The following is a 13,678-nucleotide window of genomic DNA, read 5'->3' on the forward strand; positions in this document are numbered from 1 at the left end:
CAAATATATATTCAGGAAGGTTTATTGGGAGGCAGGGGGGAAGCTACAGTTTCAATTAGTTTTTACAAAGTTTTATAATTCAAGGTTCCATTGTAAATATCTACACAAGATATACAGAATCATTTTCATATATTTTTTGTGTTCAATTCATTCAATCAATTTTCAGTCGCTTTGACCTGTTTGATTTTATCTCTTTTAATTTGTGGAAAGTTTTTGTTTTTTTTTTGTTTGTTTTTTTTAATAAACAGAATATTTTGGCATTCTTTGTATCTGTACATTTGTCCTGTAAACTTTTGTTTTGTACTTCTGGGTCCTTTGTTGTGTTTTGATGTGATGAGTCATGAGGCAAATTTAGTATACATTTTAGATGAAAAAAAAAAAAAGTATTTTAAATGATGAATTATGAGTGAAAAAAATTCATTCCCTCCCATTATATTCGGCCAAATCAAAAGCAAATACAATTTCCACAACAAAATGTGGATGCTGAACATCAGATTCTAATTTACACATCTCATGAGCGGAAAACATTTCAAACAGAATCAAAAGATTAATTCATGGAATATTAACTTTGGCCATTAGGAACATGTTAAAAACAAGGCAGAGCAGTTATACAATCAAACTGGATATAATATATTAGAGGAAGCCCACGCAGACAGGACCAGAGGTGACGTTCTAACCCACATCTCCATCAGTAACATTTGACATGTAGCAAGAGATGGCGAACTCGAAACATTGGCAAAAACGTGACTGCTGCTCAGGGTTACCAGATGTTGGATTAATCAATTAAGCATCTTGATTATCGTATTTGTACAAACTTTTTAACCACTGCACGAAATATGATCAATCAATGATGAATTTTCTTCCCAGTGCTTGCTCAAGAGCAGTGTATTCACCTATACCTCACGTTAGAATGCAGCGTAGTACCTGATCCTGGATCTACTGTGAACCCACCAATCAGTGGATTTACTACACCCAATCACAGTCAAGAGTCACGGTCAAGGGGGATTGTGATTGGATAGCACAATGCCATGGGACGGTTCCTATTACAAACTCATAATTTATTGAGAGTAGTGGGAACATAGCCTTGTAACGGGGCTTATGACATCGTTTTGCCATTCAATTTACTATACTGGCCCCTCCCCAGGTCGTTTCAGTATATATATGATTTACGACAAGTTTTGAAACAAGCTTGAAACCTCAGCAGTCATTCAGGCAACAGTGGACTGACAAAGATCAACATTTGCAAACCCCCTAAAATATCACTGATTGTACCTTAAAACGAGTGCGTAGAAGTCAATGCATGACAAACACGATTCAGTCCAGGAAGACATAACACATCTGATATTGCAAGTTAATTCATGAAAAATTAGTTTGAATTAAAACAGGGAAAAACGCGACTACAGCTTATCCAACTGAACCTCTAATCCAGTGTTTTTCAACCACTGTGAGAGCTCGCCAGGTTCCACCATAAAAAATTGACCATGGAAAGTAGCTTGTGTTGCAAGATCAAAATTGCAAGGCTGTACTAATTCTAATCAGTTCCCACCGAGACTCTGGCTCAGGTTTTACACTCAAAGTGACCATTAGGCCACAATGATGAGCACAGTTCTACATGTTTGTGATGTTTTGTGACATTTTTAGTGATCAACAAGATCATTTCGGGCTTATTTTGTTGTAAAAAAAAAAAGAGTGTGTTGTGGGAGAAAAAAAGGTTGGGAAATACCGCTCTACTCCTATTTTTTTGACCCGTTACTCCAGACCAAGGAATGTTGTTATTATTTCCATAACTTCACTTCTGTTGGAGGACACCGTTGCTCAGTGAGCATCAAAAAATTATATTTTTCTTCTTCATGGACCAGCGCGTAAAATTCAAGTGAATCAACTGTCCCACAGCTCCAGCACCGGCAGGAAGGGCAGGTCGGTGCTGCCCAGGTAGGTCCTGCCGCCGTGCTGGAAGACGTCGCTGACCGCCCGGGTCAGGCGCCCATCCGGGTCCTGCAGGGACCCCAGCAGGCGGCCGTCGAGCGCCAGCTCCAGGACGAGGGCGTGGCGCGGCAGCAGGACGTCGTACCAGCTCAGGGGGATCACCTGAAAAGGAGGAGTGGGACGGAAAGAACCCCCAGGTCTTTAAATAAAAAATGTGTCAGGGATGGGAAATTGCTTTGAGACTATCACTAGCAAAATCATGTGCTGTGCCTCCAGGCTTTGCAATGACATTTCTCTGCATATGTATGAACGTATGTATATGTATGTGACAAATAAACCTCTTGAATCTTGAATCAAGCATCAGATGAACAGAATCCATGAGAATCAACGATAAGACAATGGACGTTTCGCTCAACTGAACTTTGGGCTTGAGAAACTCGCTTTTCCATTCCCTTTAAAGCCAATAATCCAATTGAAGACAACAACAGCATTCTATTTCCCTTAAATCGCACAGTCTGTCTGGCTTTAAATCCTTTAAATCTGTTAGGATCAGATCCTAGTTAGACTCCAGATGACTGATTTTGGCATATTATGTCAAAAGTAGCTTGGGAAAAAAAAGCCTCACATTCATTTGTACAGAGGTTTGTTTTTTTGTTTCAAAGATAGTTTGTTGACTCTTTCTACCTGTAAATGTGCGATTAAAAAATAAACTTGTGATAAAACCCTTTTGTAATCCATCTTTAATTTTTCCTGTTCCTTATTTTTATTTATCTATTTATTTATTTATTAACATATATGTGTTATTGTATTTTGACGTATTTTTCATTTCGAGCACAATGTTATGTGTTTGTAAATGATGTGTTTGACAAGTCTTGTCTTAAATATGAAAAATTGTGTCACCAACTTCTAAGAATTTGCTTAAATTGTAGAATCGAGTTATTTCAATAAAATACATTTGACATTAAATGACATACTATATGATGTATAGAAACCTTATTAGACTTTATTTTTTGTTAAAAAAATAGATAAAAATCCTTATTAGACTTTATTAGACCGTATTAGACCTTAAGCATGCTTCACACCGAATCCGATAAACGACAAGAACAAACCGGAAGTCCATTCATTCCTACTCAAAATCTATCAAGGACGCAAATTTCGGCACGCAATCTCCGGGATGCATTCAAATTTCCCAACTCATACGACAAGGTCAATTTTTTTTGCATTGGAATTGGCCTTAAAAACGAAGTTAATAACTCACATATATAAAACATAATGGATGTCACCAGATTCACTATCAATAAAGCTTCTTATAGAAGTAAATTGTGTGTATTCATTTTTGTTGCCACTTTGCAAACTATATATCAGGGGTTTTTTAAACTCTCATTCATGGAATATGGCAAATGTCCAGCTGAGCAAACTACTGGCTGTTGTTCTGGAAAAAAAACGCTCTCGTGTTTTTCTCAGACATATTTTCTTATTGTCTTGAGTTGCCTCACAGCACAGCCTACAAATTAAACTGTGCTAGTTTCGTTTTGTGTTGCCGATGGTACCCGAAGCTCATTAAGGTGCATTAGTATTCAGCTCAGATGAGTTCAGTATAAAAATGTATTAAGGCAAGATTTTGTGAGAATAAGCCCCCCCCCAACACTAATTACACAAGCTGACAATAAAGTGCGTTTGCGGTCCCCACGACGATGCAAAGGCGTGGTAATCAAACTGAAGGCCCCTCTCAACAAGACAAATCCATCCCAGGGTTCACTGGGAGTGTAATCCTATTAGTCCACACACCAGCACTCCAACTGCAGCTCTGTGTCAATGTGATGTGATAAGAGGCATTTCCCTTGTCCGATCTGATTACACACACACACACACACACACACACACACACACACACACACACACACACACACACACACACACACACACACACACACACACACACACACACACACACACACACACACACACACACACTTCATTGAGTATCTCTAATCAAGTCTATTGATCAGTTGGTTTTGCATGACCTTTCATGTCAAATGACATTCAAATCAGTGTTATTGACTCCCTGACACTGGAACAGGATAGGATGATGTCTGCTCCGTGCTCACGTGCTGATGTCCCGAATGACGCTCTCTGTTGATTGTTAGAACAGGAGTCTTGGTGGCCCTTTATCAAAATTCACCACAGTGGAGAGTATTTTCTTCTTTGGAAAAAACGACACACACGTCATTAGATAAGCGTGCGGTGGAATGATGTAAGATGGAATATACTTTTTTTTGGTTTACCGGAAAAAAAACAACTAATTTCAATTTTCCTGGAAATTGGAAAAACAAAAATCGACATTTTACAGGTAAACAAGTTAACTTGGTATGATGGCATTTTGAAAGCAAGATTCATGATTCTAGATTCAAGAGGTTATCTGTCACATACATATACATACGGTCATACATATATGCAGTGAAATGTCATGACACCCAGTGATTACGCACAATAAGCTCAATAAGCTCACAAAATACAAAAAATACTAAAATGTGAGTATTTGACTTGAGGTGCTCGCGCAGGCAGCTGCAAGGGGCGACTTTAGGGGCTGGGTTCTATCGTATTATAATAGTATTGATTGTCTGTTGTATTAAATATACATTTAAATCCTCCTAAATGAAACTTACCTTAACTTACCTCCAGGTTGTTATATTTCTGTTTGACTGTGCAATTGTATTTATTTATCCATTTACTTACTTACTTACTTACTTATGGACTTGGTTATGGTGAGGGTTATTTAATTTTATTTAAAATAATTTAATTTGTCAAGCTGTGGCTTGATGTTTGGACTGTATTTTAGCAGAGTGGTATCATACCGAGGTTGTTGCTATTAACAGTTACAAATGATGGAAATCAACATTGGGTTGAAAAATAGCAAACCAAAGAAATAATGCAGGTGAATAACCTCCTTTAGTGATTCTCCTTTGTAAAAGCTTTTCAGGCTCATTACACCTCTGTTTATGTTTCCCCTCTCCATTTCCACGTGGAGATACACTGACCTTAGCCAGGAAGCGTTTGACGGCAGGGTAGGGCGCAATCATGTCCAGGAAGGGAGGCATGAGCTTCCGGAAGCGCGGGGTGGTGATGCCGACCAGGAAGGTCCCGTGGTCGCTCAGGCGGATGTTGTCGGGGTAACCGATCATGTTGTCCATGACCACCTCGGTGGTGCCTGCCTTGGGACCCTTCAGCCAGTACCTGATATTTAAAGAAAAAAAAAAAGAGATAGAAGGGAAAAGGTCGCTGTTATTGCCATCTTCTCCTCCTCGTTAATGTCTTCAAGCGGAACGGTGGTAGAGATTTCATTGTATGAATTCTTCAAATCGTTGCTGCGCGCAGAATCCTTTGCGGTCTCTCGTAGGTTTTGCCATAACTCAACTGTCAGTCGTTGACTCGAACCGGACAATCTAAAGAAAGCCATTAAAAGGGTGGACTCTAAACTCTTTACCACCGACTTTCTTGAATTGACAAAGAGTTTGTACTGAAAAAAATGGTTCCACTCATTCGTGGTGAGACAGTTTATATATGTAGGTGCTGAACAAAGGCCAAAGTCAATGTACAGTTTATCAAACCGGCAAAAAGACCCAAGACACCAGGGTCTTGGGTCTTTTTGCCCCAGACTCACAGTCCTTAGTGTGTGTGTGTGTGTGTGTGTGTGTGTGTGTGTGTGTGTGTGTGTGTGTGTGTGTGTGTGTGCGTGCGTGCGCGTACCTCAGGATGCGTCCAATGCTGGTTTCAGCCAGCAGCAGGAAGTCCTCATCTGGTGACAGGGCGATGCCATTGGGCATGTAGAGAGCGTCCAGCAGGACCTTCACCCTCCCTGACTCAGGGTCGTAGGTCAGCAGACGCCCCAGATTGTTCAATTCAATCACCTGTGGGGGTCAAACGTTACACCACATTTTTGGCCCGATCCTAGTCCAATCCGACAGGGAACCTTCTGTCAGAGGACCATGCTATCAAGCTTAGTTGTTTTTCCACTTATGATTTGGTCAGAGCTTCACTCATTCAAAACAGAATAAATCATTATGGTGGATTGAAAGCTAAATGCAGCCTTGAATTCAAGTTTCTAAAGATGGCTCAATTATTCTCTCTTCCTTTCTGTTCTCCAAGTGTGCAAGAGCTTGTTTCAGCTGACTGGATCTTTTTCTTTGGCATTCATTCAGGGCCGGATGAACTGGTGAACAAATGTGTGTGTGTGTGTGTGTGTGTGTGTGTGTGTGTGTGTGTGTGTGTGTGTGTGTGTGTGTGTGTGTGTGTGTGTGTGTGTGTGTGTGTGTGTGTGTGTGTGCGTGTGTGTTTGTGTGTGAGAGAGTGAAAAAACGCTTACGAGGAATGGAGTTGCCAAGCAACTCTCCGGAAGGCACAAGAATTCCCTCACCTTCGCCTCCTTCAAACCACTACCCCTCCTCAATCGCTGAAATCAATTGTCTTTTCATTATTTTAATGAACAAAATCATGATGAGGCATTAAGGAAGTTGCAAACATGTATGAGTTCATATCCATTCATCGTTTGAGCGCTCTATCTTTGTCTCTCTCAGCTGTTCCTCTCTCGCCCGTCTCACCTCCAGTTTTACGTGCCGTCGTCCCCAGCGTCTGGAAGAGTCTGTGAAGTAGATGGTCCCCGTCTGCGAGGAGATCTCCAGACCGTTTAGGAAGGCGAATGGGACGCCGTCAGCGCCTAAAACGGCAAGGAGGTGAGAGGCCAGAGAAAGGGCGAAAGGGAGAACAGTGCGGAGAGGTTAGAGGACAGGCAGCCATGGGGGACTGTGTTTGCTTACACACACATGCTAGCAGAGGCAGAAACCTAAGTAGGGCGACCAGGTGCCTGGGGGAAAGGAATAACCCTTCGTAGTGCGTCTATTCTACCACCAGACCTCCCAGATATACTCCCAGGCATTCTACGCCATCGTTACGTCAGCATTTCTAGCATGGAATGTGTGGGATTCAAATACTAATCACACACACACACACACACACACACACACACACCTTCCGAATTAGCCAGAAGAAGTGTTTTTTCCCCGTTTTGGGGGTTGACGCTGTGCAGACCCAGGTAGGAGTCGCCGACTATCAGCTGACCGTGTTTGTCCAGCCTCACGCCGTGAGGTCGACCGCACACAGGTTCGTAGTCCGTACTGCTGCCTGCAAGGAGAAAAAATGATGACTGCTAGAAGGAATGACTGGCAGCAGAAGATCCAGTTAAGGAAACGTATTTGACACAAGTATTCCCACCTACCGCATTCTGGTATGGCCTGACCCATCTGGGTGATGAGGGTGAGGCTGTCATCCCGCCCTATTCTCCACAACTTTCCATCCACTGTGCCTGTATACACATTACCTGGAAGACAGATGGACAGACAGGCAAGCAGAGACCAGTTCGATTTTTTTTTTTTTTAAGAAGAAAGAAGAAACAGTCTTTATTCGTCACGCAACACACCACACTACAACACATGCTTGCACACACACACACATGCACACACACACGCACACACATGCACACACACACACACACACACGCACACACACACACACACACACACACACACACACACACACACACACACACACACACACACACACACACACTTTTATTTATTTATTTATTCTTGTCTGTTTTTGGGTAAAAAAAAGAAAAACATGCAAATGCACTGATGTTATATGCAATGTAATGCTGTTATGTTAGAAGAAAGGAAACTAATGTACTCAAAAAAAATGTGATGTGAGACAGGTCTGCGAAGTAATGATGATACTGATTGTCTACAAAGTTTAGCATCAAAGGTGCTACAATATAAGGGGGCTAAGCGAGTCGTCAACTGTTGGTTAAAGCATAAAACCTACATGTGCCTCACATCATGATAAGCTCTAGGCTTCACAAAACATGTATTTAGAAAAATAATAGCATCCAGACAGACAGACAGACAGGCCTACACGTAGCAACGCCTGTGAAAAGTCTTCCTGCTACTGGGTGCCTACCCTACTGGGTCTGCACGACAACAACTGTACCCCGGTTCCCAGTGTGTTTGGTATTATGTTGAAGGTAAAGCCACAACATTGTAAATAAAGGAGAACAACACCTTCCATCACAAATGTCTCCTCTCAATGCATGCCCCACGAACTACATGGAGCAGGGATTGAGAGGAGATATCCCTAAACTGGTGTCATTTTAGGTTGTGCAATCATCAGGTTGGACAATGGAGGTGTAGACTTCCTTTCGGGGTCGTTATTTGTCGCTAGTTGTCCAATGTTATGGATTTCACCTTTAATACCATACATGGTAAGACCATGTATGGTATAAAAGTACATAAGTACAATATCAGTCCCAGTACACAAGTTAGAGTAGGAAGGAGAGACTCACGCACCTTCCTGATCAGCAGTAAAAGATTCTGGTCCATGTAGTTGCCCGATAAAGAGCCTGCGGCCCTTTTGCAGACGTGTGTTGACAGCCAGCGGTCCCTCAAGGGCCGGAGGGGGCCCCTTTAAGCTGAGGGAAAAAACATTACAAAAGGGAAGCGTAAGCAAAGTACAAAATCACCTCTGCAGTGGGCGATGGCTGTCATCGTTTGACAGTGGCCAGTGCTGTTTCACAAGCCATTTTTGGCACAATTGTAACAAAAAAATGGTCTACCGTTGATCATGCAAAAGTAGGTGGCAAACATTTAACAAGTAAAGCATGTTGCACCTAACTGGTTGCAACAATAAAAAAACAATAACGAATATGGATATTTAAGTTAAGACTGGTAATTTTCTGGCCACTGGAGGGAGCACTAGTCTAACATAACATCACAAAAAATAATACAAATGAAAACAAGAATGCCAGGTCAGAATTTAGCCTGAATAATCTCTATTCCTGTGCGATATGATGATGTCTATTCTCAGACGATAGAAAATATAACTACAGTATTGGGAATATTTTTTGTTACCCTTTTGCTATGGGGGAGACTGAGCGACTTCCCCATCATGCACAGTTTTTTGTTCCATTCAATAAGGAAATTGAGTAAAATAAAATACATCTAAAATAAAAACTAAATGTTTTTATTTGGTTTATTTAGTGGGTCGGGACACGTGGAACGGGATGTGTCTCCATTACACAATAGAGAGGGAGACGGCAGCGCAAATCGTTCCCCGATCGCTCCCTCAGAGGTCACACAAACAGACACACACAATATTTTAGATACGGGGCTATTCATAAAACATTCGGGGCTGAAGCCCCGGATGCCCACTCCTAATGATGCCACTGCCTAGCACTACAGGTAGATTGGGTGTGTGCCTGCCATGACTCACATCAAGAAGCCACATGGCTAATTTGTCTATGTTTATTTAACCAATGAAATGCCAGATATTTATTTGACACTGCCTTCAGCCAATCATTTGTTAGACCACAAATCTTAATGGAATGTATACTTACACATAGCCTACTTTTTTATATCATTAGATAAAGTGGAAAATAGGGATGATCTCAAAAGGAGGACAAATGAGCGTTCGGCTCAAGACTGTGCCGGCAAACGGACATGGTATTTCAAAACCGGACGGTCCAACTTAAAACGGGACAGATGGCCACCCTAGTTGCCTTGATTGGTAGCATTGCATGATGGCACCATTTGGCTGTGACTCCCGAGCTGAACCAAAGTACCTTTTTGTTTTCCGATCGCAATTCAGTTCAAGTTTTCGGTGAAAATATTTATACATAATATATACTATACTAATATATCCAGATATGAAACAATCTATATAGGGATCGAAGATTTTGGCCATATCGCACAGCCAGTCTTGTAAAAGCTAGAGTAATGTTGATTCAACGTTAAACCCTTACTTTGCCTGACATTCTTTTATACAAAGAAAAGTCTTTGGTCCAGGCGCTTCCGGGCACCACATTCAGAAAGGCATGTGCCATCTTACTAATTTCATAGAATATGAGTGAGATAGGATAGCCAATAGTTGGAGAAGACAATTAAGCTTAAATTACAACAGAGCCGCTTAGAGTTTCACTTTATACACAATGCTGATAATACTATGGCTAAAAAGCCCATGCCTAGACACCATATGATACAATTTCTGTGGTATTTCATTCAAGTGGTATTTCTTCTATTATGCCCTTTTCTGTCACATTGACAACTGGAGGCCAGAACATCACCATTGAGTAAAAATCACATTCAATTGACAACACATCTGCATTTATCAGTTAGCAACAAGTGAGGAGAAGCAAGTTTCCCATAATTATATGTGACTTACACATGTGGCTTGGGGTCAATGGGAGAAGGCAGCAGGTAGACTCCTACAGCCACGGCCAAGAGAGCCACCAACAACACCGCTTTTCCCAACCTGACAGAGAATAGGTTATTATTGTGAAATGTCTCACAAGAAACATGGGGGACGGTTTTTCCACACACAAGGTTTCTTATCACATTTGCCAATACTCAGGACATGAATGTAATCATCCAACCATGTATGACAGCTCCCATGGGTGATGTCTTTAAGGAACTGCAGTCATCGCCTACACTATGACAAAATTGCTGTGTTGTTTTTCGAGCACATTGTACGACTCTGGGCATTTGTTGACACATTTGTAGGTTGATCTCACAGGTTAATAGGTCAATCATGTGTGCCGAACCACAATGAGCCCCAACACGAGCAAAGTGCTGGTTCGGAGGTGGTGCTTGTTTCCAATTTTGACATTGAAAACAATTTGAAACAGAAGAATGGCAGAAGCTACGAACACAGTTACGCCTTGTTTGAACTGGGATTACATTACATTAAGCAGACGCTTTTATCCAAAGCAACTTACAATTATTCGAACACTGACGGACGCAGCCATCAGGAGCAATTAGGGGTTAAGTGTCTTCCTCAAGGACACTACAGCATGCTAGCAGGAGGAGCCTGGGATTGAACCAGCAACCTTTAGATTACTAGACCACCAGCTCTACCTCCTGAGCTACCATCCTCACATGTCACAAACACCTGGTGGTTGAAGATTCAACCAAAGCGATCCACATACAGAGAAAAAATCTGTGAAATTCCATGCCAATCTGATCTATACCACGGACAAGGTTCAATGCATTTCACGCCAAAATATGTCCAACCCAGCTAAATGTATCTGGAACACATGCGTTTGCGTGTGTATTTATGTATCTTCTAACCTGGTAGATGTCTATAGATCTGTTTGATTGATATTTTATCTCCGTGGTCCCCAGTACTTTGCCGGATTCATGAAAAATACAGAAGAAAAGTAATCCACAGAAACCCGTGACCACATTGAGTCGAATCCACTGAAATGTGCGACTGAATGATGCGTTCAAGATCCAGTGAGCGGTCGGAAAAATAGAAGGCGTGCAATGGTAATTATTCACAGAAATACCACAACATTTTTCTTATTTCATGGAAACGTAACTTATTAAAAATGTAATCCAAGGAAAAAAGTCACTACTAAAATGACATTAATTTGACAATTTACAATTTGTTTTTGTTACTCTTCCAGATGCCGAAAAACAGCTGAAAATCTAAGACAATAAAGAATTAAAAAATTCCAGTCCTCAAGGTTGATGCTAAAGCACTGTACTAAAGTATTACTAGTACTATGTACTATGTACTATAAGTGCATAAATATAAATATATATTTTTGTGTATTCTTTGTTACTTTTGACAACCCAATATAGCCCACTTTGAACAAGTATACTAACTTGCAGCTGAAGTTTTAATGTTTCAGAATCAGAATTATTTAATTTTGCCAAGTATATTTGCACATACAAAGAAAGTGACTTGGTGAAGGTGGTGCATAAAAGACAAAAAAAAAAACACAATATAAGCAAAGAATTAAACGTAAAATTAAAAGTTAGTAAGAACTGTAAATTGTGTTGGCTGTGAAAGGCTAAGAGGCAATGAGAGGGAGCGAGCCTATAAAATGGGTATGCCGCATGTACACTTTAATGGTAATAAATGTAATATCGATTTACGTGTGTGTATGTATATACATTTGTATTGCACATGTTTATTTTACACGGGAAGTAGGATTTGATTGTGCAGGAAAATTGGTACATTGTGTGTGTGTGTGTGTTTGTGTGTGTATATGAATATGTGTGTGTGAGTCACAGGGAGGGGTGAAAGTCCCAGAGTCAGTGAGGTGGGATGGAGAATCTCCTGTAAGATTATTTTTCCCAGGAATCTGAATGACTCCACATTGTTAATTGGGGAGTCACACATGATGAGGGGGGCGGTTGGGGTAGGGCTGCTCCTGAAATCTGCTACCATCTCTACAGTTTTCAGAGCGTTCAGCTACAAGTTGTTCTGGCTGCACCAGGAAGTCAGGTAGTCAACTTCCTTTCTGTAGGCGGACTCATCCCCATTTGACATGAATCTAATGAGGATTGTGTCATCCGCAAACTTCAGGAGTTTGACAGAAGGGTGGCTAGAGGTGCAGCTGTTGGTGTAGAGGGAGAAGAGAGCACATAGCCTTGTGGCTCCAGTGCTGATGGTCCGGGCTTAAGACAAGCTTTCCCAGCAACATGTGCTGCTTCCCGTCAGGAAGTAAATGATCCACCTGCAGCTGACTGTGCCTGAGTCAGTCCCAGCTGACTCAGGCACAGTCAGCTGGGATAGTTTGTCTTGGTGAAGAGCTGGGGCGATGGTGTTGAATGCAGAACTGAAGTCCACAAACAGGATCCTGTAATATGGAGGAGTCGGGGGAGTCTAGGTGCTGGAGGATGAAGTGGAGTCTGCATGTTGACTGCATCATCTACAGACCTATTGACCCTGTAGCGAACTGCAGTGGGTCGAGGAGGGGGTTGGTGATGGATTTGAGGTTGGTCAACGAAGGCACTTAATGGTCTTTATTAACACAGAGGTCAGAGTGACTGGTCTATAGTCATTAAGGCCTTGTTCTTGTGTTTGACGTACATGGGCCAGACGTGACCCTTAAACAGACCGGGCGGGTCTGGCACAGTGTAGTTCCTTGAGCACCTCCTCTTTTTGCATTCTTCATATGGGATGGAAATAAAATAGCGTTGGTTCAGTATGTCGATCAAAGGTCCGTAGGTGTATAGCAGAAATATTGTGTACCCCCCTGTGCCGCCAAAACAGCTCTGACCCGTGGGGGCATGGACTTCACAAGACCTCTGAAGGTGTCCTGTGGTATCTGGCACCAACACGTTAGCAGCAGATCCTTTAATTCCTGTAAATTGCGAGGTGGGACCCCCATTGATCAGGCTTGTGGTTTCAGCACATCCCACAGATGCTCGATCAAATCGGACCCTAACCACAGCCATCCACATGACGTAGAAAAAAACGGTATTCATCAGACCAGGCCACCTTCTTCCATTGCTCCATGGTCCAGTTGTGACCCTCACATGCCCATTGTAGACACTTTAGCGGTACATGCATCAGCATGGGCACTCTGACCGGTCTGTGGCTACACAGCCCCATACACAGCAAGTTGCAATGCACTGTGTGTTCTGACACCGTTCTATCATAGCAGCATTCACTTTTTCAGTAATTTGTGCTACAGTAGCTCTTCTGTGGGATCGGACCAGACGGTTCTAGACATTGCTCTCCACACGCATCAATGAGCCCATGGGCGCCCATGACCCTGTTGCCAGTTCACCGGTTGTCCTTCCTTGGACCACTTTTGGTAGGTACTAACCATCACATACGAGGAACACCCCACAAGGTGCGCACCTCTGTCCGGAGGAGAAACAAAAAAAAACTCCACCCCAAACTCAGGTAACAA

General features: G+C 42.0%; 1 protein-coding gene across 1 annotated transcript in view; it reads right to left on the reverse strand.

Moving 5' to 3' along the window:
* Positions 1-1,867: 1,867 nt before the first annotated feature.
* Positions 1,868-13,678, reverse strand: part of LOC307246313 (adipocyte plasma membrane-associated protein) — a 13,725-nt gene continuing 1,914 nt past the window's right edge. Inside the window, exons 2-9 of the mRNA XM_080022216.1 lie at positions 10,192-10,281; positions 8,322-8,443; positions 7,199-7,300; positions 6,952-7,104; positions 6,525-6,640; positions 5,674-5,834; positions 4,965-5,160; positions 1,868-2,088 (exon numbers count right to left, since the gene is read on the reverse strand). Of these exons, the coding sequence (XP_079878342.1) occupies positions 1,879-2,088; positions 4,965-5,160; positions 5,674-5,834; positions 6,525-6,640; positions 6,952-7,104; positions 7,199-7,300; positions 8,322-8,443; positions 10,192-10,281 (1,150 nt within the window). The 3' untranslated portion in view covers positions 1,868-1,878. The remainder of the gene's footprint in view (positions 2,089-4,964; positions 5,161-5,673; positions 5,835-6,524; positions 6,641-6,951; positions 7,105-7,198; positions 7,301-8,321; positions 8,444-10,191; positions 10,282-13,678) is intronic.

The sequence above is a fragment of the Zeus faber genome (assembly GCF_960531495.2).
Source record: "Zeus faber genome assembly, chromosome: 21".
In the NCBI taxonomy this organism is placed as follows: domain Eukaryota; kingdom Metazoa; phylum Chordata; class Actinopteri; order Zeiformes; family Zeidae; genus Zeus; species Zeus faber.